This window comes from Anopheles bellator, chromosome 2 (assembly GCF_943735745.2).
Source record: "Anopheles bellator chromosome 2, idAnoBellAS_SP24_06.2, whole genome shotgun sequence".
In the NCBI taxonomy this organism is placed as follows: domain Eukaryota; kingdom Metazoa; phylum Arthropoda; class Insecta; order Diptera; family Culicidae; genus Anopheles; species Anopheles bellator.
In genome coordinates this window covers 31,441,710-31,466,644 of record NC_071286.1, presented here as the reverse complement: position 1 = coordinate 31,466,644, position 24,935 = coordinate 31,441,710, and the positions used below count along the sequence as shown (strand labels likewise).

The 24,935-nt window shown below is 50.1% G+C and overlaps 7 protein-coding genes across 9 annotated transcripts; 3 read left to right on the top strand and 4 right to left on the bottom strand.

Moving 5' to 3' along the window:
• Window positions 1–851: 851 nt before the first annotated feature.
• LOC131211292 (serine protease easter-like) lies at window positions 852–3,441 on the top strand. Its single transcript, XM_058204708.1, has 3 exons — window positions 852–1,235; window positions 1,341–2,238; window positions 2,314–3,441. The coding sequence occupies exons 1-3, from the start codon at window positions 995–997 to the stop codon at window positions 2,912–2,914; spliced, it is 1,740 nt and encodes a 579-aa protein (XP_058060691.1). The 5' UTR covers window positions 852–994; the 3' UTR covers window positions 2,915–3,441.
• Window positions 3,442–3,594: 153 nt separating this feature from the next.
• Window positions 3,595–4,984, bottom strand: LOC131211293 (zinc finger and BTB domain-containing protein 44-like). The gene is made up of 2 exons (XM_058204709.1): window positions 4,951–4,984; window positions 3,595–4,887 (listed from the first exon to the last, which is right to left on the bottom strand). Exons 1-2 carry the CDS (start codon window positions 4,965–4,967, stop codon window positions 3,819–3,821), a joined length of 1,086 nt encoding a protein of 361 aa, XP_058060692.1. The 5' UTR covers window positions 4,968–4,984; the 3' UTR covers window positions 3,595–3,818.
• A 190-nt stretch (window positions 4,985–5,174) lies between these two features.
• LOC131211294 (small ubiquitin-related modifier 3) lies at window positions 5,175–5,925 on the top strand. Its single transcript, XM_058204710.1, has one exon. It carries the CDS (start codon window positions 5,304–5,306, stop codon window positions 5,601–5,603), a length of 300 nt encoding a protein of 99 aa, XP_058060693.1. The 5' UTR covers window positions 5,175–5,303; the 3' UTR covers window positions 5,604–5,925.
• A 327-nt stretch (window positions 5,926–6,252) lies between these two features.
• Window positions 6,253–9,184, bottom strand: LOC131211291 (zinc finger protein 574-like). The gene is made up of 2 exons (XM_058204707.1): window positions 8,875–9,184; window positions 6,253–8,430 (listed from the first exon to the last, which is right to left on the bottom strand). The coding sequence occupies exons 1-2, from the start codon at window positions 9,103–9,105 to the stop codon at window positions 6,436–6,438; spliced, it is 2,226 nt and encodes a 741-aa protein (XP_058060690.1). The 5' UTR covers window positions 9,106–9,184; the 3' UTR covers window positions 6,253–6,435.
• A 2,352-nt stretch (window positions 9,185–11,536) lies between these two features.
• LOC131207380 (uncharacterized protein C2orf42 homolog) lies at window positions 11,537–13,592 on the top strand. The gene has a single exon (XM_058199992.1). It carries the CDS (start codon window positions 11,537–11,539, stop codon window positions 13,436–13,438), a length of 1,902 nt encoding a protein of 633 aa, XP_058055975.1. The 3' UTR covers window positions 13,439–13,592.
• Window positions 13,509–17,516, bottom strand: LOC131211290 (uncharacterized). The gene is made up of 3 exons (XM_058204706.1): window positions 17,268–17,516; window positions 16,315–17,134; window positions 13,509–16,244 (listed from the first exon to the last, which is right to left on the bottom strand). Exons 1-3 carry the CDS (start codon window positions 17,514–17,516, stop codon window positions 13,933–13,935), a joined length of 3,381 nt encoding a protein of 1,126 aa, XP_058060689.1. The 3' UTR covers window positions 13,509–13,932.
• A 1,136-nt stretch (window positions 17,517–18,652) lies between these two features.
• Window positions 18,653–23,303, bottom strand: LOC131212293 (ras-related protein Rab-7a). 3 transcript variants are annotated; one of them, XM_058206098.1, is made up of 5 exons: window positions 23,165–23,303; window positions 20,915–21,172; window positions 20,627–20,845; window positions 20,420–20,557; window positions 18,653–20,343 (listed from the first exon to the last, which is right to left on the bottom strand). In XM_058206098.1, the coding sequence occupies exons 2-5, from the start codon at window positions 21,092–21,094 to the stop codon at window positions 20,257–20,259; spliced, it is 624 nt and encodes a 207-aa protein (XP_058062081.1). In that variant the 5' UTR covers window positions 21,095–21,172; window positions 23,165–23,303; the 3' UTR covers window positions 18,653–20,256. The 3 variants fall into 3 exon arrangements, with proteins under 3 accessions (XP_058062081.1, XP_058062082.1, XP_058062083.1); XM_058206099.1 differs by having other exon boundaries at window positions 23,169–23,295; XM_058206100.1 differs by lacking the exon at window positions 23,165–23,303 and adding an exon at window positions 22,291–22,497.
• Between the last annotated feature and the right edge of the window lie 1,632 nt (window positions 23,304–24,935).

Sequence of the window (24,935 nt, the reverse complement as noted above, 5' to 3'; positions counted from 1 at the left end):
ACATTTTTTTCACTACGCAGTAGGGTTCGTTACTGAGATGTTAAAAGGTCAAATGTTTCGCTTGATTCGAAATTGAGGGCTCTCTGGAGGAGTTTGAGTACTTCTTCAGGTGCCTCTATTTGTGCACCTATTGAGGATGGTTTTGATTTTTAGGAAGCCAAAGTTATTTTATGTTTTCCAACTTGATTGAAAACTGACTTTTTCGTTTGTGTTTGGATTTGTCGTGTTTCGGCACCCGTTACAGTTAGGAGATCGTGTAAATCCTTTATGTGATAGGTAGTCTCGGAAAAATCCATGCCCCGAGAGCACCTGGGACAAGTTGTGTGCTGGCGCCCCGCTCCGTGGCTGCTAATGACTAGTGTCTCCGTCTTCTCAAGAGCCAGACACTGGTGTACCGTCCGGGTGGACTCCTTGGTAGCTACCTGGGCCGCTTCTACGCTGCTGGCCCGTACGACGAGGTCGTTAGCGTAGTCGTCGCGTCGTTTTTACCAGATCACGTCCACTCTTCAAAGGACCAAGCGTTCGCGACGAGCTCTCGCGATCGAATATTCAATTCGGTTCTATGATCATCTTCCACATACATGAACACTACGAACGGCGGTGAACCAGTGCTTATATTTTGCTGTAACGCGGTATACTGCTACATATAAAACATAACCCGTTAGCGTTATTGGAAGCATTCATTTTAACATGATAATTAACGCTCTGAGAGAGAAAGAGAGAAAAAGACTCACCGAAGACTTTAGAGATTACGACGATCGTACAATCTTAGAAGTGATGAACACCGCAGAAACAACCTTAGCTGTCCGAACGAGGACTACACTCCCAACCGGTTTCAGTTGTGGTCAACAACCCAACGAGTCCGGATCGGTCCGCGAGCGTCTTTCGTTTCGGACGTAGTGTTTACCTTGGTAGCGGGTTTGGGAATTCCGCGATCCGTCTGCCTTACGTATTGTGGCATACTTGTGAGTCAAAAAGGTTATCGTTTGTGAGCATGGCTCGATGTTGGAGCTACGCAATAGCAGCAGTCGGCACACTGGTGCTACTGATAGCACCGAGTACGACGGGACAAACCTGTGGCAGACGACAAGTGGACAAAATGTTTCTCATCCACAATGGGCAGGAAGCCAAGCCAGGTTACTGGCCGTGGCATGCAGCCTTGTTTGAAAGTAAAGTCAGGTCGTTCGACTACATCTGCGGCGGATCGATTCTAGACCAGAACACCATCCTCACGGGTAAGCTTCGGTGGCGTGAAGAAGAAACCTGTTTAGTAAACGGGAGTTTTTCCCGTATTCCTTAAAAGCATTTCACGTGAAGCTGATTCGCTCTACCATTTCTAGCTGCACACTGCTTGGTAACGCCGAACGGTTTGGTTGCGGTGGAGAGGCTGTCGGTGCAGGTTGGTCGGAACCGGTTTTTGAAAGCCGACAAACGAGGACAGGAGCACGAAGCACACCAGCTGATTCCGCATCCGGATTTCGACATCAACGATTTTGCCAACGACATTGCCCTAATCAAACTTGCTACCGACATTACCTACACCGACTACGTTCAGCCGGTCTGCCTGTGGAACCGTGATACTAATCTGCAGTCGATTGTGGGAATGAAGGGATTCATCGTTGGGTTCGGATTTAACGAGAAAGATGTAGTGTCGGATTACCTTAAAGATGCGGAAATTCCGGTCGTCGACAGTTATACGTGCATTAACAGCAATCCCGATGCCTTCAGCTTCAAGGTGAAACCGGAGATGTACTGTGCCGGGAATCGCGATGGAGTGAGTGCCTGCAACGGGGACAGTGGAGGTGGCATGGTTTTCAACTACGCCAATGTGTGGTACATTCGGGGTCTCGTGTCCTTCATACCGCTTCGTGGTCAGGAGGCCATATGTGACCCGAACCAGTACACAGTGTTTACCGATGTGGCGAAGTACCTAAGCTGGATCCAGAAGAATATCCGACAGGCTATTGGAGGTTCCACGGGGGTTCCGGTTCACACGAGCGTGGACCGAAACCCCAAACTTCGTCTTCTGAACCTGGATGTCTGCGGTACAAATCGCTACTCAAATACTCGCGAATTTGACAAACAGGTATTTTTGGGCTACCCTTGGATGGGTCTACTGGAGTACGCGGTGGAAGGAGAGCGCGAAAGGCAAACAGTTTGTCACGGAACCCTAATTAGTGACCGATATGTTTTAACGGCCGGCCACTGTGTCAACAGCCTTCCGAGACGCTACAGACTGTAAGCATTGTTAGCTAAACGACAAATGGCTAGTACAAAGTTTACCGATTCATCGTCTGTTCCCCTTTGTTTCAGAACCGCTGCACGATTTGGTGATTTCGAGCTCTCTACATCAAGGGACTGTGCAGCGGTGAACGGGCAGCAGGAATGCGCACCACCAACGCAAGTAATTCGCATCGAATCAGCGATCGTCCACCAGAACTTCAACACACCAAAGTATGCCAACGATATTGCCCTGTTGCGACTGCGCGAAAAAGCGATCATCACGCAGAGCAACGTCAAGCCGATCTGTCTGCCGGTCACCAACGACCTGCGTAGCCACAAACCCACAAGCTATACGCTCACCGGCTGGCCGACAAATGGAAACACGCTTTTCCGATCGCAACGAGAAGTCGTCGATTCGGTCGAGTGCCAGGCGAACTATACTCAACATTCGATCACGTTGGAAAAAACCTTCCGACAGATTTGCGTCAAGCAGGATGCACATTCCGCGGCATGCCATTTCCCGAAATCGGCTGCAGCGTTGCAGACGGTGCAGAAACTGCAGGGCGATGACCGATATGTGATGCACGGGCTACTGTCCTACGGTCCCAAGGAATGCACTCATGCCTACCCCGATGTGTACACCTACATTGGCCCTTACATGGACTGGATTTTAAATAATATGAACGAATAAAATGGCTATAGTTTTTTCCTACAAATAACAAATGTTCATGTAAACAGCTCCGCAGATTGTACTCACGTTTCGAGATAAGAAATCAGGTCGACGTTACAGTTGATGGGACTTGGGATGCGAACTGTTCTCAAACAAAAAAGGCTCATCCCACAAACTGTCTGAGATTGATTTTCGGAACTAAATTCGCTAGTTTCGTTACTTAGTTTTAAATTTTTTTTAAATGTTGCTCTTGATACGGGAGAACCTTTTGGAGTTCCACCGACACTGGTCTCTGTGGTAAGGTCGGAGAGGCAGGAATGCGATTTTCCACCACGCTTTAATGATTCCAATAATCTGCCAACAACAAATTTTTAACACTTTTAGCAGAAATTCCATTTTGCTTATGCGTACAGTTAATGTACATTAGAACATGCTCTCTGCAGCTGAAAAGTAAATAGGTTGTAGCCAGTCTCTGCCCAAATACCTCAGCTCTATCAGCCATCTCGCCATATCTCTAGCTGTTCATTGCTTGAACGGAAAAATAGAAACGATCCTTTGTGAATGTCTTAAATAAATATATTTTGAGATCATTGTGTGTTGCATTACTTACATACAAATTCTGTACTTCGAGAACCTGCCTTAATTGTCCTTTCGTATCTGGCTTCGTTCAAAGTTAATACTAGTACAAATAAAATGAACATGTCTTACGCTTATTGCTAGTGACTAGTTTGGGGCCTCATTAAAAGGTTGGTATCTGTTCTCAAAGTCACCGACGAGCAAAATTGCCATCATAAGCTTCCGTAAAGAAACGTCCAAAAATGGTTGATCACATTTGCTGCTGCTACCGGACGCCTTTACTCATCGGTGGTCCTCGGCTTTACACTCTGCTATAAGTACACCCTGACCCCGGTGTCAACTGGCATACCTACGATTTCCTTTTAATTGCGATAATCTTTAGTTTCTTCTTATTTCGGTGCATCTTGGCAATGTGTCGGTTGAGAGTGTAGCCGCGAAGAAAACGTTCACCGCAATGCTCACATTCGGTCACGGTCAGGCCCGGGGCCAATTCTCCGTGCACCTCGTACATGTGACGCTTCAGGTTGTACGACTTGGTAAATCGCATCTGGCACGGATCGCAAGCGAGCGAGCAGCGTGTGCCGCTCCTGTCCGCAACACGCTGCTGATCTTCGTATTCGCTCGGCACGCTGAGTGTTTCCTGGCAAGCATCGAAAGTGGGACGCACCTTTTTGGAACACAGCTTACTTCCCCTTCGACTCGCGGCGAAAGACGTCGGCATATCACTCTTGGGATTCGACAATTCCTTCATAGCCCCGAGTGACATCTGGTTTACTTGCACCGAAATGGATAGGCTGCCCGCCTCTGAGAAAAGCGCTATTCCCGGAGCCGTGTACGTTTTCTGCAAGAGACTAGCATTGGGGCTCAGATCCGGCGCACCGTACTCGTCCTGTTCCTCCTCGGCATCAACCGAAGCCTGTTCAGATTCCTCCCTCGCGATGAACTCTTCCTTACACTGCTCTACATCTATAACTAGCGGGATAATGGATTGGTTGGTCTGATCCCCCGTTTCTATCACAGGCCGCAGCGTATTGTCAGTCTCATTATCATCTTCCAGCTTCACCGTCACCGTAGGGTCGAGCTGCTGTGGAAACGATTCCTGCGCCGTTCCGAACACTAATTCGTGCTGCTGGTGGTGATGCTGTCTTGCTAGCTCCTCATCGATTAGTGTCCGTTTTGTGCGGATCAACACATCCTGCCGTAAGCACTCCTCGCGAAACTGGCAGAACACATCGAGCATTTGCAAGCACTTGTCACAGATGACGGCCCCGGCATCCGCGGGACGGCTGAGCTGCACCGAAGTCAGCACCTCGATCATACGAACCAGCTCGAGCTTCGGGTCATCATCGCCTGGCGGAAACAGTGGATGTATGATCACTCCTTCCGAAGCGCAAAGTCGACAAAAGTATTCCAGGGAGCTACGGCGAATTGAGCAAACATTTAACAACCGCTTAGTTTACCCAGCACCTATTTCTACTCACAATATTCCATTTTCCATGTTCGCTCGGCTCCAGACATAGGACGGCGAATAGGTATTTTCGTATCCGACCCGTTGTTTACAAGCGCGATTGACACTGACGTTTCCCAAATTCAACGGTGTCAAAAGTTGACTGTCAAAAGTTATTCACCACCAGCCAGCCATTTTCTCGGTCTTCCGCGCCCTCCACTCAGTGGTGGTGAAAAACGCCGCTTGACGAGCGAAACGTCAAAAGGTAGCGTACCCCATTCGAGAAATTGTGCCGTGCTTGACGAAACGTGCCTAGCAAACTTTTCGCATTTATTTGCAACAAATCCGCATCATCGGCTCGAAAAGCTACCATCGCCAACGTGAAATATGGCCGACGAGAAGAAGGACAACAAAGGAGGCGAGTCGGAGCACATCAATCTGAAGGTGCTCGGGCAGGACAACGCCGTGGTGCAGTTCAAGATAAAAAAACATACGCCGCTGCGAAAACTGATGAACGCCTACTGCGACCGGGCAGGCCTGTCGATGCAGGTCGTGCGCTTCCGCTTTGATGGCCAGCCTATCAACGAGAACGACACGCCGACGACGCTGGAGATGGAGGAAGGGGACACCATCGAGGTATACCAGCAGCAGACCGGCGGAGCATTCCTGGATGGCGTTACTATGTAAATTAGTGTTAGGTTACCTATCTCTTCTCCCGCTCTGCACCCTGCGCACCCTTCGTGCCCCGTAGAACAAGAAAACCACTCGTGCACACAAGATGGCAGGATTTTCTTTGGCGATTGAGGAGATGTTTGATTTTTTAAGAGACAACCGTAAAATAAGCCTTCCAGCAAATCCTGGCGTCCTTGCGAGCGACGCAGCAAAAATGAGAGAATATTGAAATAAACGCACCTTTAGGTTGAAATGTACCCTAACCCCAACACTGGAAATCGTCCTGTAAAACCACCACAAACGAGCAGCAAATAAACTGATGCAATCTCAGAAAGAAGGCTAAACAACGCTGGTTACTGTTTCTATTTGGATCCGTTCGCTCTCAGGAATCGCTGTCGATATCATCCGGAATGTCCCGGTCGGCTCGCGTTGTATGGTGAGTCACCCGATCTTCCACGGGATCCGCGATGGCGCTGCGCATTAGCTCACCGAATCGCTGGTCGGAGGGTAATTCTTTCGGATGCCGTCATGTTCGGCCAAGCTTCGCCCCGTAGCCGTTACATGAATTTGTTAAAAAATAGTATGTATATAAGTATATTCTTGCTTGTATAACTCTCAACAATCATACTACAGAACAGAACAGAAAAAATAAGGTATAATGTGTATGTCTCGGACATCTGTTGTGAGTTCCTTGTTTTCTTTCATTCTCTCTAATTCACTACAGCATTCTTAAGCGCGACAGGGACAAACCCCCATATTGTTACAAAGGTAAAATTCGTATTGTTGTTCGCCTCCTCTCTGTCCCACGCATGCCCATCGCTGCGCCGGAACCAGTTCCCGCTGGGGTTCACTTCTTCGCGAACTTGGCTTTCGATTCGTCGGCCACCCAGGACTGTTTGTGAACGTTGTAGAGATGGCCGAGCAGCTGGAACCGGCGCGGAAATCGCTTATCACACTGATCACACGGGAACGGCCTCTCGCCGGTGTGCGTCCGCATGTGCTCGCCGTACGCAAACTGGCTGCGAAACTGGCGGGCACAAATCTCGCAGCTGATCGACGCTTTCGGTCGCTCGCGCGTCCTGCCGCGGGACCGTACCCGATCCTGGTGCGCCGCCAGCAAATGCTCCCGCAGCTGCTGCAGGTTGCTCTGGTCGGCCCCGCAAATGTAGCACGCGTACGATCGCCGCTCCAGTAGATCGATTTCGTCCTCGTTGGTACCCGATCCATCGCCCGCTGCAATCCCGCTGCTGGGGTGGCCACCCAGAAGCAGCGAGTGGTTGTGGAAGTTAGCGGCGACTCGCAGCGAGGGGGATCGGTTACCGTCAGCGTCATCACCAACGCCACCATTCGCCAAAGGAGGAACACCCGCAGGATGTGGCGAGTGTGCAGCGGGCACTGTTGCGGCCGCCGCCGCCGCAGCCACCGCCACTGTGTCCATCATGTGCGTGCGCATGTGCAGCACGAGTTTCGTGCGACCGGCAAACGATCGCCCACACAGCAGACAAGGATACTCCATGCGGCGCCGTTTACTGGCACGGGAATCGGTCGACGATTCGGTGCTCCGGCGTCGGACGACGCTCGGCATCCGGTAGTCGTGCGGCAGCTCCTCGGAATCGTCCGAATCGTCCGAGGAGCACCCGGGAGCTTGCTGTTGGCGTGCGCGGAGCTCGTGAAACATCGCGTACAAGAGCAGCTCCCGCTGGTCATCTGTTGCCGGTGGCTCACCGTCGGAATCGTCCGAAGCGTCATTTCGCAGGAACAAACTTCGTACGTACGACACTTCAGGCTTCTCTGGCGGGCTGTTCGGGGTCGCAGTGGTGGCGGTCTGTTCCGTCACCTGGCCGTGCGAGGCGAGCACAGACCGGTGCTGTAGGAGAATGGACCGAAGCTGCGAGGCGAGCGGCGTTTCGTTGGCCGCCATCTCCAAAGCCCGCCCCGGTTCGCCGATGACGGGTGGCGATGGCGAATCGACGGTTGTCGGAGGTTCACTCTTCGTCCTGGGGAGCGGCTCCATTGACGGGCCGGCTCCCATACTACTTCCGCCGGCACCATCGAGCAGCATCCGCTTCAGGAGCGACGAAGAGGAACCCAACGCGGAAGGGGTCGTTGTGGCACTCTCGAGGACGGCGCAAACGGGGCTACTGATGGATGCCGCTTTCGGTGGCGAAGATCGCGCCGGAGATCCTTGTTGGAGAAGCATCTGCTGTAGGAGCGAGGGTTTAATGTCCTCCTCCGGACCAGCGGCCCCCGATGCACCGGGCGAGGCATTTGCGGGAGTTGCCAGCGTGGCTGGCTGCGGGGGTGTTTGGCGCGCGGGTGACTCCGAGTCCGTGTTGGGCGACGATCGATGGCTGGCCGTGGATTGATCGCGCGTTTGCAACAGTATACTGCGTAGGATCGACGAAGACGACTCCGCCGGTGGCGGTGGTGCTGCGGGCGGAACATCATGCTCCCCTCCCGCTCGCCGCCGCCTTCGCTCGTCCTGCTCCTCCTCCTGCTCCTCCCGGTCGCCCTCCTCGGCAGATGGTCGTTCCAAAAGCGCCAAAGGCTCGCTCTTGATCCTAATCGACGGTGAGCAGAACGCCGCCGGCTGCTGCTGGAGGGTTTGTAGCGGCTGTGTCCCTTCCACCTGCGGGAATGATGGCGGCAGGCGTTGGTTTGCCGTTTCACTTGCGTACCGTACCGGGCCGCCCGCCGCCTTGCCACTCATGTGACCTCGGAGTCGCTCGGTACGCAGTATCTGATCGTTTAGCAGACAGCGCCTCCGGTACTGATAAAACTTGTCGAGCGTTTCGACACACTTTTCGCAGACCTTCGCCGGGTAGTCCTCCTCCAAGGTTATCTGAAACGAGCCCGACGAGCGGAGCCAGAGAAACGACAGTGTGGTGTCAACAGTGGTTGGTTCGGTGGAGGCCGCGGCCGCCCGTCGCTGTGCCGCCCGCGTGTGTGTATGTGTGTTTGTTTGAAAAGAGAGAAGTCGGTCAGCGGTGGACGTCATCGTCGCAGCACACAAAGAGAATGCTCGCCTCGTCGCCTTCGTTGGCCTCGTCGTGCGAATGCGAGCCGCACGCTCACGCGCGCTTCACGCTCGTCCTTGGACCGGCCAGTCACACGCTCGGTGACTGCTGCACCACCCCGCTCGTGGCGGCGTGCAACCGAACGGCGACGGCGACGGCGACGGCGACGGCAACGACACGACACACTGGCGTCACTGTCGGTGGCGTTTGAGGCCACCGATCGGACACCAAGGACACCGACACCCGGCACCCACCCCGAGAATGCTCACCTGAATCGAGGTGCACTCCAAGATCATCTCGACGATCTGCTCGCGGCGATCCTCCTCGACACCGTTCCGATTGCGCCGATCCTCCACCGGTGGGGGGCGACGGTGCTGGTGGTGGTGCTCCGCCCGGGAGCGGTCGTCTGGGAACAGACTGCAGTTCAGATCTTCACCGGAAAAGCACAGCCGGCAGCAGCTTTCCAAGCGATTCGCTAACAACACTTCTTCTTGCGTCATTGTCCTTCCTTTGGCTCTCACTCATTGCGTCGTCCCGTGCACCTAAATCCCGTCCACCAGGAAACGAGTGAAGCCCAACGGGTCCCTTTCTTCCACCAGGCGCTTCTCCTGCGCGCCTTAGTCTCTACCTTTCTTTCTCTCTCTATCTCTGCTTCTCGGTCTTGTTCGATGCGCCCGTGATCAGTGTTCCGAGTTGGGATCAACGCAAAAGCCAAACAGAAACAATAAATTCTCTCGTAAAACGCACTTCCCGAACCCTCGGCCGTGTGGTTTGCGCGCACGATTCGCACTCACGATCTCACGATCGGGATCGATCACCTCTCACGATCATCGGTGGGCGCACGGGGGTCGTCCACTGGCAACGTGGACTTTCACTTTGCACCGGAATCGACCTCGGCACACATACACGGCGCCGTGGTGACCGCGCAAAGGGTTACCGGAGCGGCAGGGTCCGGACCACCCTATCACCCGTGCAACATCATCCGTCGTGGTCGTAGTGCAATAGTGGCGGCGCAAAGTCGTGCTGATTTGGCGAAGCTAATATTACGCATCAATTTAACTACGAACTAGGGTGTGCAGCCGCCGAGGCCACGATGCCCCGATGACGACGGGAACCCGTTCGTTGGAGCGCACGGTTTCTAAGACTACTTAGTTGGCCTCGCGCGGCTGGCGTGCCGTAGTCCGTGCGCCGTTTTTCTCTCGCTGGCCCTCCTCTGGCGCACACCACCGAAACGGCCAACAGCGACGCCGCGCGCCGAACGGTCACGGCTGTGGCTGACCTTTTCAGTCAGCCCGCGATGCGATGCGCCGTTGGGACCACTGCGTCGATAACGGCGGGCGGGGTGACAATAATCAGACCGGGCCTGTTTCCGCTTCCGTTCGTTGTTTCTTCCAGGCGTCCGATCCGCGGCCAACAAACAAAAACACTGCCAGGGAGAGCACCGCTCGCGAGTCACTTTCGGCGAAGGACTAGTGGTGTTGTGGCCGCCTTGAACCGTGCGGTGTGCGCGCCGTGCGAGCTAGGAAGGCCTTGCCCGTTGTCGGGCGGTCGTTGCGGTTGTCCTCCTCTCCGCTACCGTGTGCTGGCCGTCGTCTCTATCGGTGGCCGCGATGTCGTATTGTGAGCTCACTTTTTCGCACACGTGCACCGACCTCGGGCTGAGTGTGTCTGTTTGTGGGCCTTTCGCGTCGCTCGCTCCAACGTCGACCTCGATGTCGACGCTGGGTTGGCGGCAGCTGGTTGAGGGTGGGGGGTGGTGGCGGCCACGGCAACCACGGTGCACATTCCTCGCCCGCGCGCGCACTACACACTGGCTCCCCGCGCAACACGCACACACAGGTCAATAACAAATAAATGTCAAATTTATTCACGACCGCGCGCCGTCACCTTCTTCCGCACCGCCACGGGGCACGTCAGCATGCCACCCCGCGGACCACTTCGCACTTGGTGCGCTATTATCGATGCACTCGCCGTGGATGACTTTCTTTGTGCCGCGGATTCAGCAGGTTCCGTTCCGAAACGATCGGCGGCAGATCGGCTGTCCGCTCCCCCAGCTAGTCTCTGACTAATCTCTCCCCAAAGCGACGGACCCAGACGACGGTACGCGCGTTACTCTACACGGTTAGCTGCAATAAGTCTTCATCGCTCATTTCGCACCTCGCGGCGGAGAACTCACTCGCGATTGGGAGGTAGACCTCCGGTCGGTTCGTTGACCTCTTCTCCTACTACTCCGCGGCGTTGTGTGCTTTCACTTGGCCAGCTCTTTGCCCGCAAATGTCACGTTGATGTTGATGCAAAACCGCGCACCAATACACCCTGAGCCACGGGCACGCACCACCACTGGCAGCGAGCGGACGCAATCGTGGTTTGTTTATGTGCTGTTTCTTGGCAACCCAAGCGAAAAGTGGTGAATATAAAACACAAGCACTCTAAAAAATGAAGGGTTGAATTTTGAAAAAGAATAAGGATTTGGCCGAACTTACTGCGGAGTGTAAATCATGCCACAAAACGTGTTGCAGTCGTGGTTGGATTCGATTCTATTCTGTGGAGCCGCAATCACGTGAAACTTGCCTACTTGATGTAACTTTTTGAATAGATGTTCAAATGATACTTTTCGATGCCCGAAAATCAATTTTATCCCTCGCCTCGCACACGACCTACGTTGAAGCGAACATCAATACGAAAAACGGTTGCTTCAAAATTCCAAAATTACCTCCATCCCCGTTTGACATTACTTCCTATTCACCATGGCTGCGTACTTGGCTTTGGACAGTCAAAAAGAGTCTGCTAATCCTTATTCTGCTCATGCAAAATATGGCTAACCCGAACCCGTCAACGAACGCAGCCAGCCGTGAGCCGATCGTAAACAAATAACTGAAAAAGAACCATTTGTACTCAACGATCCGGTTCCGGTATTCCTACGGTTTTCGCATGTCGGTTAAGGTGGTCAATCGTAGCAGCTTTCGTGGAATTCGAAAGTGTCCGAAGTGCGGCTTATTTAATGGAAATCGTGCGGAACATTGTAAAAACAGTTCATGCCTTTCAATCTTGCAGTCGGGATCCAAGAATCGGGCAGAAAAAAACACCCCGGATGGTTCGTCGTTTGCAGTTCACCTGCACCAGTCGCCGCTGTATAGTGTTACCCACAGCAATGGCCTACGAAGCTTCATCGAACATTCTTCGAACGAGCCCGATGGAAAAATGTTATTGCGCACGGTAGCCGGCAACAGTGTGAAGGATGCAAACTCGGTAATACAACTTATTTTGAACTGTAAATCCGAGGCTGAACCAATGCCAATAAAGGACGCGGTGATCGAGACACTTGCAGTGTCGGAGATGGACAAGAATTCGCTTGGAAAACAGCAATTTCCTTTGGTACAACGGCTTTTCCAAGACCTGTATGTCGTAGGCCAACCGGATGGTGTTTGGCAGCACGTTAAAGCGGTAAGGCGCAAACAGATATACACGGAACTCCAATGTTCCTGCCATTCGGAGAGAGTGGCTATGAACTGTTGGCACAAGTTGGCCACCATAGCCGCGATGCTTAGTGCTAGACACTGTTACGGCGCACGCTGGGCAAAACTGCTGCAATCTTTCGTCAAGAAAGAGTCGTCACCAACACCGAATCCCGTGCTGTCGTACGGGACGTTTCCTCTCTCCGACTGTAATATAGCGGCGAAATGCCTCACGATCGGAGGATCAAACGTGGAATACATCGATCTGGGTGGCAGTAAACTTCAGTCGACCGAAGTGATACAGCAGGCACTATTCAATGATAACGACGACCAAAGGTTCGATTTATCCGATTCACTCAAGATAGATGTTTTATCAAACGGGTACGAATTGATGATCGATGATGGCACGACGGCAACGATGGCATCGCCGATCAGCGAAGTTCCAGACGTATTTGCAACAGCCGCTATAGACGATTTACAGCTAATGAACTGCCAAATCGAGTTAATGGATGAGTTTGATTTAACGGATCGTATCGACTTCTGTCCGTCCGACGTTGAACTAATCGAAACTGAAAAGCTACTACTTCCGACGAACGGCGATGAAAATCTGTCCAATGCCAGTCCCGATATTGAGCCTTTGGTCGAAATCTCGACGAAGAAAGGCGCGTTCCTGAAAGGTTTAACAAACGAAAAACTAACAAAGGGAAGTTACAGCTTGCGCAAGCTGATGAGGGTTCTCGAATCAAATGGCATCGTATTCCACCGCTCCGCACGCTCTGCCCCCTCGTTCGAGGCGTCGGTCTGCAATCTTTCTTTCGTCGGATGGCTTGAGGCAGTCATCGAGCAGCTCAATTCCGTTATTGACTACAATAGAGACGGTCGGCCCGAACAGCAAATTTTTCGTATTCACGAAGATTTTTTCCATTGCTTACGGTCTCGATTTTCCATCGGTCATGGAAAGCGCCAACCTGACTCGGTCGATGACGAAGTCGTAAACAGCCAGCATCGGGCGCTACAAACGCAGCACTACAAATTCAGCCATCACAACAGTCTGCAAAACGTGTTCCGGACCGATCGCATGAAACTTGCATTCGAAAAGAATTTCTCACGTTCCACCCGCGGCCAGTTCACGGCTGTCGACAAGGAGAAAGCTGAAAATCCCTCACCTAGCAATGGGCGACCAATACATCCTGAGTATTACAGCACGTTTATCAAGCTGGGGCGTTATCAACATGAGCTCAACCCACACAAGGTCTATAGCCTTAGCATCGCGTGGACCGCAGGCGTTTTGCCGCGTAGTGGATTCGGCGAGCTTCGAATCAACTTTGAATATGGTCACCGAATGAACGGCCGCTATGTGGCTCCTCCGTTATCGTAGGCATCGTTGTCTCCATGTATGAACCCTCATCACATAAGACATATTTTTACTTTTATTCATTAAAGCTGCGCTACACAATCCCTGTTACACATATACAAAAAAAATCTTAACCTCGACAAGTGATATAAAATGGTGGTTCTACGACGCACAAGATACGGCTGCCCGAAGGAAAAGGAAAGACGTTGTATAGTAGGAATAGGTAAATAAAAGTATAATCAATAACAAGACTTATTCCATTGTCTGCAATGATTGCGATTAATGGAATGTCGGGAGAAGGTGCTGGCATCACTCACGTAGACTATCAGTTTTGTGGTTAATGCCACCGAAGTTGTAAAGAACTAGGAAAATAACGAGAAAAACAGAACTATCGCTAAAAGCAACCGAGGGCAGCGCAAGTTTACCAAACGCGAATAGCCAAAGCCATTTGAACACATCGATCGATCTTTTGGGTGAAGATCGTATTTGCAGCCAGCCTTCTTCACATGGTACGGGTTTTATAGTTGTTCCGAATGCGGTTGCACGCGGAAAAGGATTGTTTCGGTGAGTAGTCGCCGCCAATCGTCGCGGTACGATGACCGATTTGCCGCGCGGTAAAGCTTACATTTGGCCGCTCCGTTGATGTCGGCGTACAAGAAGTAATAGGTCGAGGCGACCAGCAGCTCTTGGTTGTAGTTGCGCAGAGACCACTCGAACACGTTCAGCACGCAGTCGTCATTCAGTAACGTTTTCACGATGTTGAGGACCGATTTTTCCACCACCGGCAGCAGGTACTTTTGCGCCAAGCTGAGCGCATCGAGACTCGCTTCGATCACTTTGGGTGGCGGTGCCATTCCCGTCAACTTGTTGACCGTTTGCAAGCGGATGAGATAGAAGAAATAGCGTAAACCGTCCGCACTTATCGGTTCCTGCAGGTGCACTTCGTTATTTTGCGATTCGATAAAGTGGTCTCCATCGAACATCCGACGAAACACTTCGCTGCCCTCGATCAGAAGTGCTTTGCTGACGAGCACCGATTCTTGTGGTCCGTTGGCGGTGCTCCGGACTCGGAACGTTACTCTCTCCCCTGGATTGACGGTTGCCGATTCGTCGCAGATGGTGAGCGTGTTGTCGAATTCCTGTGCTTCGAGCTTTTCGCTCGGCGTTCCCGTGTCTTCCTCTTCGCCGTAGATGTTCAGATTCTGGGCCATCCGCGTGATCGCCGAGCACGCGATTCCACTCAACCGTTGCCTATCTGCGATGGTATCGTTCGGTATCGAACTGGACGACGGAGGTGGCGCATCCTCGAGGATGAAGTCCATCACCACTTGCAGGACTTGCAAATCGAATAGCAGCTTGTGAAGAAGGCGCGTGTCTCGCACCACAAACATTACGATGATCGACACACGAAGCTTTAGATCGCGCTCGCCTGTCCGCAGGATGTGGGCGATCTCACCCTGCCCGTATCCCGTTTCACCGACCGAACCGAACAGGATCATTAGATCGTTACACGCACTACGCATCTCATCACAACTCCAGCAGCGCGCACCGTGCGCCGGGTAGGGTGCCTTCATTTCGTGCAACCGAAAAACAAAGTCCTGTTTCAATAGTGGCAAAAAGTGGTTCACATGCTTCAGAATGTTGGCGAGCGTTTGGAACGCACGGCCGCGAGGTTTCTTCGATTGTTTGCAAATCTTCAACAGCGTTTCCAGTGTGTCGCTTTGCACGAATTCCAACGCCGGGAAGGATTTCGAAATCGACCAGAGCAAAGTCAGGGTCGGCTGAATGGGATACTTTTCAAACGTTTTCGCCGTTGCGATGTCGAGCTCGATTTTGAACATTTCATGTTCGTCGATACAGCAGTCATCGCTCGCGCTGGCCACACTGCGTCCCGTTTTCACGCATCCGTTCGCGAGGTGTGTGTCTTCCTCCGTCAGCAACGTTTCCCTCTCGTCGGCCCCATCTAACCACTTGGCGTTGGAGCTGTCCTCGATCAGATACGCCACGACATCGAAATCGTTTGAATCTTCCGCAACCGCTTCCACTTCCTCACTTTGTTGCCCATCGTCTTCCATAGCTTCCTGTGGTCTTGCCGGATCGCCGGTGAGAAGGTTAACACTGACTAGCCGCGGCGAAGCTTTCGTGGCATTGCTTCCCCGCCTGCTGCTCGCGTCATCCGGTTCATCCTCCTGCTCGTGGTCGCTGCACACCGGCGAGTAGATTTCCGCTTCGTCTCCAAACGCCTCATCTTCCGGCAGTCGCGGTGGACTAGATCCGACACTCGTGGATGGACTTCTTCCCGCACTATAGCTTGTGCTGGCGTACCCGCTGCTCCCACTTTCGGGTGACTCCGGTGCCGAACAGTACGGATCAAGCTTCGATTGTTTCGCGGCCCGATGGTTGTGAAGTTGCTGCCGTTGCTGATATCCGTTACCACTCTTGTAGTGGAACAGTAGATCACTGCGCCGTACTTTACCCGCCTTGGCGTAGTTCAACCGTCGCTTAGAAAACAGACTCGTGTGCACCGGTTGCGATTCCGATTCCTCGTCGTGCCGAATGTGCGCCACCTCCCGATCGGCGATGATACCGTTAAGAATGCGCACGAGAAAGCTGACGAGGCCATTGCTGAGCAGAATCTCGTTGCTTAAGCTATCGAACCGATACTGGTACAGCGCGTACAAGATCATCGCTTGTTCGCGTTTTTCGTGTGTCTGCTTGGCGATCTTCATAAACGCTTGCAGAGCACCACTGCGTCGGATGTGGCCACGGTTGCACGCCTCTTTCGTTAGCAGGCACATCATGTTGATGCAGTAACGTTTTTCGGCCTCATCTGTAATCGGAAGTGGATCGTGAGCCGTGATACGCAAGACGGTACAATATGGTGCATCATATAAACCTACCTAATTGCGCGTACATGATAAGATCAGCTGCCATTTTGATCACTCCGCAAGCTGTTAGTCGATCGATTGCATCGGGATTGGCAGCCAAATTGGAGACGACTTTCAATGAAAGCGCACGGAATGGGCTGTTCTCCCCGCAAAGGTACACCAGGCACTTGAGTCCGGAGCCTGTGTCACCGTAGATTTCGTCCACCACCTGCGGCAGCATGGTGGTGGTGATCATTTGAAGAGATTTGAGCGCACTGTCAAACAGCTTCACCGTTTCGTCTGTTTCGGGCAGCTTAAAGTCGTGCCGATCCTTCCAGCGGTAGTTCTGGATCACCTGGTAGCCGACTATATCGCACAGTTGGCTGTGTTCCATGTTGCGCACGATGTTGTTAAACTTTTCTTTCGTCACCATGCGATCCGGGGCATGCCAATGTTTCAGAACCACCTTCTCTCCGTCGTTGCCATCGTTCGAGGGAAGAATCGGGTTTTCCTGGGACAACGCATCACATTCGACCTGTGCGTATCGAACCAGTAACAGCACTATCTTGCCGATACAGCCTTGCTCCAGAAGCGTTTGGCGGATCGCTTTTTCGCGCCACAGCTGTCGGATGGCTCGAATTACCATGATCAAAACGGCGGTGTTTTCCGATTCCGACAGGATCGAGCCAAGCGCGTACCCGGTCGTCGTGGCATTGTCGCGTGCGATTCGGTGACTGATTGGGTCATGTTGGGCCAGGTTGCCCAACAAGCGACAACCGCGACACTGGATGCTGGCATTTGGAATGTTCGAAATGATTGAGATCAGCGGTGAAATGATGCCACAGTCGAAAGCCTGAAACAGAGACGTAAAGTGACGAATCGAAGCGGTGAATATAAACGTGCGCTCCCATTGCTCACTCTCCTCGTCTCCGCAGGCGGAAAGAAGAAAGCGATCTCACCCCCTAGACTTCTGTGCCTAACTGTACCTGTTTGCAGCACTCTTTTTTCGTGCAACAGTTCCCCAAAATGCTCAGCACCACTTCCAGCACCTTTTCGTACGGTTTGGAAAGCAAATTAACTAGCAATTTGATCCCGTCGGCCGCCGAAAACAACCTGATGCCCCCCTCACTGTTTACGTAGTGCGTCCGGATGATTACCAAATTGCGGTGGATTGCCGCTTTGTCGCTCGCATTTTTTATCGCATTTAGCACGTTTACCAACTTGCCTTCGTCCATTACGCCAGAAAAAGGAGTTTGACCACCGAAAACATTCAATAAAACACGATTTTCTACGCACTATCGAAGTGTCTTCGACTTTTTTTCCTCTCAAGTGTCAAATCCACACTCGCAAGCTTCTAGCACCTGTCAACAGAGTGCGCTGCCAGACTATTTCAAACACGCGTGTGCTTATCCGAGACACAACGCATCCTGCGATCCTGTTTCAGATATACTTTTTCGATACTTTTATCATTATTACTAGCAAACCCGGCAAACTTTCCGCCTCAGAAGGCAATAAGTAAACAGATTTTGGATTTGATCTATTTAAATTTCGTTATTGGGACTAGGATATATTCAAAAGAACTAGTATATTAACGATTCTTTAATATGCTCTTTTAAGTTTTCATTTTTCTTCAGTTAAGCACCTTGTGATACACTACATTTTTTGTTTTATTATCAGGCGCAAGAACAAACATCGCAGATGGTCTTCCTACCAGTGAACATGCCACATATAATTGACCATGGAAAAACATCAATTTTCCAAATTCAGACCACAAACTTTCAAGGATTCTTTGGATTTGAGCGAGTAATGAGGTTGCAGATTGATCAGTTTTGCATCCGCAAGGAACCTGGTGATTGTAAGTACCAAATTTGCGCGAAAGGACATCCACAAAGCTACATGGGTGTGCCCGGATAGAGCTACTTCCAATCAAATAGATCAACTATTGATTGATCGGCGACATCAGTCGAGTCTGTTAAACGTCAGAGCCTTTCGAGGGGCCATTCTGAGATTCTAAAATTCTGAGATTCTGAGATTCTCAGATTCTCTCCCTGTCTCAACCTTGTTACTTCATTGTGACGCGGTCGGAATATAAAAAGTATCATTTTTAATTTAAAGGTTTTTGATTACTTTCATAACGTACGGATAACCAGAAAGGACGTTCTTCGAAGCGAGTGAAATTGGCCGCAGAAAATGCCGAATGAGAAATGAGTGAAATTTCCAGCCTTGCTGATTCCAGCGGTGAAGGTTTTGACCATTACGTGCAACATTGCGCTGTTCCGCAGAGGAAAATGGTTGTTCAACTTGTCGTAATACTGAAGATTTTCAATTACTTAAAGCGTGAATCATAAGAAAAGAAATGCATCATTTATCATAAAGATTTATTGTTTTTATCGTTAAATCTGCCACATTTACAATGTTTGTTTTGTTTATCTGTACCCGACACGGCATCATCTTACCCGATCACGTTTTCGTTTTTCATAGCTAAAAAGTTTACGAATGTTTGTCTGTGCCTGTGAACGTCGCCAAAACGAAGCTTCCTCCGAGATTCGTTTTGCCTGGAGCGCTGAGACAGTTCTGTTTGCCTTGCTTTCACTACATATTCGGAATCATGACGGTGCAAATACGGTATTTTGCTTTTCTGATTGAGATTTTTTAATTGCACGCATACCCGGGATTCGGCCAAGTGTCGTATGCGAATGTATTCTGCTGCAAAACATGTTAGAAAATCCTAAGAACTTAGAATATTAGCTTGTGAACCGCGGTTGCACGCAGAAGTATGGAACGAATTGGTTTTAGTAAACATGTGGCCAACATTTCGATAAGATAACGGAGGCTTTTTCACCGCACGTGGAATCGACTCATAGGACGAAACAGGAAAAAAACATTTTTCTAATATTGTTTCGGTTCTCTAGGAGATATAATATTTGTTTCTTTAATGTTTATGTATATAATGTTCCATAGAATTATCAATTACGGCTTTACTATTTCTACACATTACTTCTTCACCCTCCAATGGTTTGTTCACTTCAATTGATGTCATAAAGTCCTTCCTGCCTCCACTTAATTTGCTATGATTTTAGTGTTGCACAACGAGCGTAACTTGTTCGGTGAAAGTCAACTGTTTTGTATCGCACTGTTCATTGCGCATCCGTTTTGTGATTTTAGTTTGATTTGCGAATCTCTCAGAACATTGTGTACGATAGAATAACTGGCTATCGTCTTCCAACGCCACTGTACAACTTGCCCGTTGCCGTTTTTGGACAATAATTGTGGGCAGTAGCTGCCGGCGTGCAATCGAACAGTGCAACGAACTAAAGTTTACCCTTTTTCATTCGTCGAAAGGTGCTCAATCCTTTAGGTGTGTTTGCATTATCTCATAATGGCTGTCTGGTGGAAGCGACCGTTATAAGCACAACAAGCGAACCTTTGCGAACGATGGCTGTGCTCTAATAAGCATTTAAACATTTCTTTTGTAAATGATGATTCAGGAAGCAGTTTATGTTTGTATCAAATAAAGGCAACACGCAAACAAAACGGCCCAATTTCTGATCATCATCGAGTTTGTTTGAACAGTCTAACGCCTGATGCACCGTGTAACACGGATGCAGCGGATAGGATAATGCAAAAAACGCCGAAAAAGACTCCTTGACCGCACGCCGTCAGTATGCGGAAAGGGAAAAAGCACGGTCACAATCGGTATGATCACTTGTACAGCTGCTACTCATGTTTCCGCCGGCAACACGCTAATCGTACATCGGATTAGAGTGTAGCAAACTAGGTTCTGGAAATTAGTCGTCCTTTTCTGCTGGGAAGGATTTCGTCTTTTGTAGCACGGTCAGCATCGCCGCTGGTAAGACAGCGGTTGCAGTAGCTACTAGTGTTGACGCTATTATCGCTGTTGCGGACACCAGTGTTGACACTGGCGCTGTCTGGTGTATTTGGAGGGTGACGGTCAATTTTACTAATTCGATAATATTAGCACGAACAGTTGTCTCCGTTTCGTGGCCGGTTGTCGCGAGTGTTCAGTTTGATCTGATCGGGGAAGTCGTTGTACAGATCAACCTGTAAACACCAAAGAAAGAATGTCCGTACAGACTCATTGCTGTTGCCCTGTGTTTTGATCGATCGATTTACGTACCTCGCTTTCTTGGGCTATTGCATTTTTGGCGATGGTTTGAAACGCTAGATCCACATTGATGCCTTCCTTGGCCGATGTTTCAAAGTATGGAATATCGTTCTTCGCCTGACACCACTGCTGGGCGCGCTTTGTGGACACCTGAAATAAGCGATCGCTCAGGGCGTTAGTACAAATAAATGCAGAAATTGCGGTTAAGGCGATGCTTACAGCGCGATTTTCCAGATCTATCTTGTTACCAAGGACTACGAACGGGAAGTGGTCCGGGTCGCGGGGACTCGCCTGTATTAAGAACTCATCTCGCCATGATTCCAGATTTTTGAACGTATTCGGAGCGGTCGTGTCATACACCAGCACGCAGCAGTCTGCGCCACGGTAGAAGGCCACACCCAGCGACTGGAAACGCTCCTGCCCGGCAGTATCCCAAATCTGAAGGAACGATCAAGGAGTACGCTATTATTTTGAAAAACAAGTAAGCGGTACCATCTTGCAACGGACCTGCATGGTTACGACGCGCTCGTCGATCACCACTTCCTTCGTGAGAAAGTCCGCACCGATCGTCGCCTTGTACTGGTTCGAGAAACGTTTGTTCACGTACTGATTCATAAGGGACGTCTTGCCGACGCTGCTATCTCCGAGGACGATCACCTTTAAGAGAGCTTTTTTCCTGGTGGCCATTTCGAAGAGAACCTTTTCCTCCGCCTCTGGAGATCACTTGTGGCAATTTTTGCAGTACTGCCGGCTGAAAGTGTGACACTAAACCATCGAACAAATAGTGCATCAGTTTAAGGAATGCTACCCGAGAGTACGGTCGGTGGTAATCCAGTGAGAAATATTAAGCCAACAAGCGTCGGCCGGATGACACTGTCCGTTGCATGCACTGATAAGGGGCACTACAACGGAATGTTTAAAACGGCAGCAATAATGCCTTTGGCATCCTTAACGAAGAGATAATAGCCTCGTTTTTCGAACGACAATCTCAAGGGTGCGACTCGTGCAGTGTCATGCTAGTCAGTAGGGTCAGGGTCTATTCCACTTCGTTTGCCAAGCTGCATATGAGTAAAGTAAAGAAAAAGGTGTTTTCGGTGTGATAGCACCAAACGGACGGAGTTCTTTCAAGAAACAGCTGAAGTGTCCGCAACGCAATGGAATGCTTTTTTTTAGTAATGCAGTGATAACCGATTATCAATGAATCACCCGAAACCGTCCATTGAACCGTTCGTGGTTAAATAGGGTCTGGAACGAATAATTTTTACGCAAGAGCAGTAGGGAACCGTAGGCAGAACTGGGGGTCTCCGATAACGAGCCCTCTTCGCTTTCCATTGAACGAACCACAAAATCGTACATTTCGTTTCGATTCATTTAATGCTGGTCCTAGTCACCGCCCGCAGTAAGGGCGTGCCTCTCGTGCATGATGGGTAAATGCACTTCGTTGAGTTACCGGAAGTCGGAGAACAACGAAATGTTCTAGTTGGATTTTTTTGATAGTAGTGCATATTGCATCGCAAGCGCGCTTAACCGATGACCAACAAATGGATTCACAACAAAGAGCCTTCTTGGATGATGGCGCAGGAGTGCATGAGTTGCTGTTTGATAAAATAGTAAAAAGGCTTGAATTGTTAATGTAGCGTTAACGCCTTGCCGTGAAGGTCGTAACACGTCAGCAGCAGCATCATAAATGCAATTTTCTGCATTCAGCTGGTCAATTGTGTACGATGCACCACAACCACCTGACGCAGTAGGCCATATTTAGCGATGGAATTTACGTTTCGCCTCTCTTTCTGTGCGCGGATGATTCATGGAGCATGCACAAACTGGTTTACTTTGTTGTTTACAGTCTTAGGTGGCAAGCGACCGATTTCAGTGCAACTGACCTTCGACCAGCGATGCGTTGCGTTGTTCGCAAGGCACGGAAATGCTTTCCGCACCCAAACTAGGCCTTTTTCTAGACATTGGGGAAGAACGTCGGGAAATTTTCGTTTATCGACAGCCAATGTGTCACCTATGGTTCCCTCTCACTCTCGCTTTACGTCATCGCTGGGTGTTAGTTATTGCTTAGGTCTGATTGCTTATTTTCGCCAGTGACACCAATAATACGATCGTCGCATCAATTAAGGGAAGGCGTCACAGCTGCGAAAGGGTCACTGCCGCGAAGAGGCCACAGGGCGATTTAAACAAAACGCAATTCTTTGCACAAAACATTGCAACAACACACAAACACAACAACAAATGAACTTGTGCCGTTACAAAGCAACTGAATCGAGACCAGCACTTCCTGCTTGTAATCCTCGCTTAGTAGCAACTACTAGTGCTGGGCAGGTCCGATACGTAGAAAATGAATCCGCGTCACGATATGGGAGCGCTAAATGGGGTAAGAAAGAACAAGACACTGACTACGACGCAACGTAGAACACGGCCTGGTCTTATCTGCTACGTCAACGAAAAACGGTGTCGCTGCAAAATGCGTAACGAGGGGGGTTTCGTGGGAAACCATAATCGGGGTGGAAACAGCACGAGATCCTCACGCAGGCAGAATTCGCAGAAGGAAATTCGCGATGGAGAAGCCTCTCCGTCACGCCCGCAATTCAATTTTACTGGAACAATCCCGAACGGCAATAACTGTGCTTTGTCCATGGTGCGTTGTCGCATTTGCCACTGACGTGTTTGCTTTGAAATTCGTCATTCAACGCTCTCGCCCCGTCGCCTAGCACTAAGGATTCGTCCCATCAATTCACGCACGACCCATACCTACACTTCCGTTTATTGTATCGCGTAACACTTTCTCGGGTGGTTTTCCTGCCAAGGTTTGTTTTCTTTCTGGAGAGTTTTCTGCGGAGAAGTACGAGTGCGGAGTACCTCCTTCACTGGTTTGTTTCTTTTCTTTCTTTTCTGCCTTGAAAATGGCTTTGTGACGAGAGCACGCACACCTTCGCACTCCAACCTTCGCCGTCGCATTTGACAGTCGGAAGGCGAATTCGTATGTCGATGTTTCGGAGTGAAATATTTCCGTTGTATGTCGAAAATAATTTAAAGTGGCAGTTAATGTAACACTGCATTCGGTATTCAATATTCGTGTTTCACATTTCCTTGATAGTGAGCTAAATGCTAAATTTACATTTAAATCGGGTCATACGGCTTTGACCAATTGCCGTTCCAGCTGGGCACTTGTAGTACGACCTTGTACCAGTGAACAAGGATGGATTATTTGTTTATTTTCTTCTATTTCATTTGATCGATTTATGGGTATCAGTGTCAGTGTTGTAATTATTTGACCATAATCAGTTTCTTTGCGATAGCAATCTCCTATTTGTGTCTATTAACTAACTAAATGTGCTTATTCTTCCTGCATTTCTGAAAATAAAATAAAAAAAAGTCAAATGAACTACAGTGCTGGGTCACTGGTTCGGTAAAAGAAAATAAAAATCTACTCCGAACCGTGGTTAAAAGTCATAAATCAATACGAAAGAATGGGACTCATCCGTTACTTGCATCTTCGGACGGCAGGATTGATGCGATGCGATTCTCGACCCAAAGCCGGTGCAATACGCTGAGGATAGTGTCAGTAGCCTGAAGCAGCCTGGGAAAACCGAGAAGATGCCGTCTCTAGGTCAATCCTTCTGGCAAGCCAATTGGCTAATCCCATCTGCGCACAATTGTTCAGTTGAGAAAAGCCGGCTAAATCTTATTAAATGCAACTACGAGCGAGCATGGTCAGCCCTGCGGCCGACCCCGGCTGCAGAGCTGACGTGGTCTCGTGGTCGGTGTCGTTTAAGGATGAAAGGATGCAGCTCTCCTAATCTACTCCTCCTAATTGCATTAAAAATGGGAAGATGAAGCGTAAAATCGACAAACATTGACCAAGGTGTCGACGACTTGGGCACGGCAAGCGAAAGGTCTTGCCCGGATGGCCATACATCGGAATCGAACAAAACTAAGGGGAAAAGGAACGGGCTCAGGGTTACACGATAGGGGATAAGACGGAATAAGAGGATATAATCGGTCAGGCCGTCCCTCTGGACCGCTACCGTCGTCGTCTCGTCCTTACCGACATGCCAATTTCTTGGCACACATCGACAACGGCAAGCGACAAGTGAACATCCTTGCACAGCTTGACGCAGCACGACGATTCCGTACGAACCGTTTCAGAATCCGATCCGGCGGGGGATGTAAAACGATTATGATAATTGTGACGGTGCCGCAATAAAATCATCATAATTGTGGTTTTACGCCAGGACGCTGCAATCACGGGATTCCCGCCAGGTTTGGCCTTACGGTGGGCGACAGGTACAACTGGCCCAGCACCCACCCACCACCGAGCACTTTGAAGCGTTTAATGATCTCGAACGGCGGGACGACGATGATGATTGCATTAGCAAAACTAATGCGAAACAGCACACGTTAATGATGCAGCACCACAAGCAGCAGTGTGTCCGAGTTTTATTGCATGAAAAATAATTGATAAAATGGCATCGACGGTTGCATCGACCAAGGTGATGCTTCTTTTGAAAACCTCGTGCAT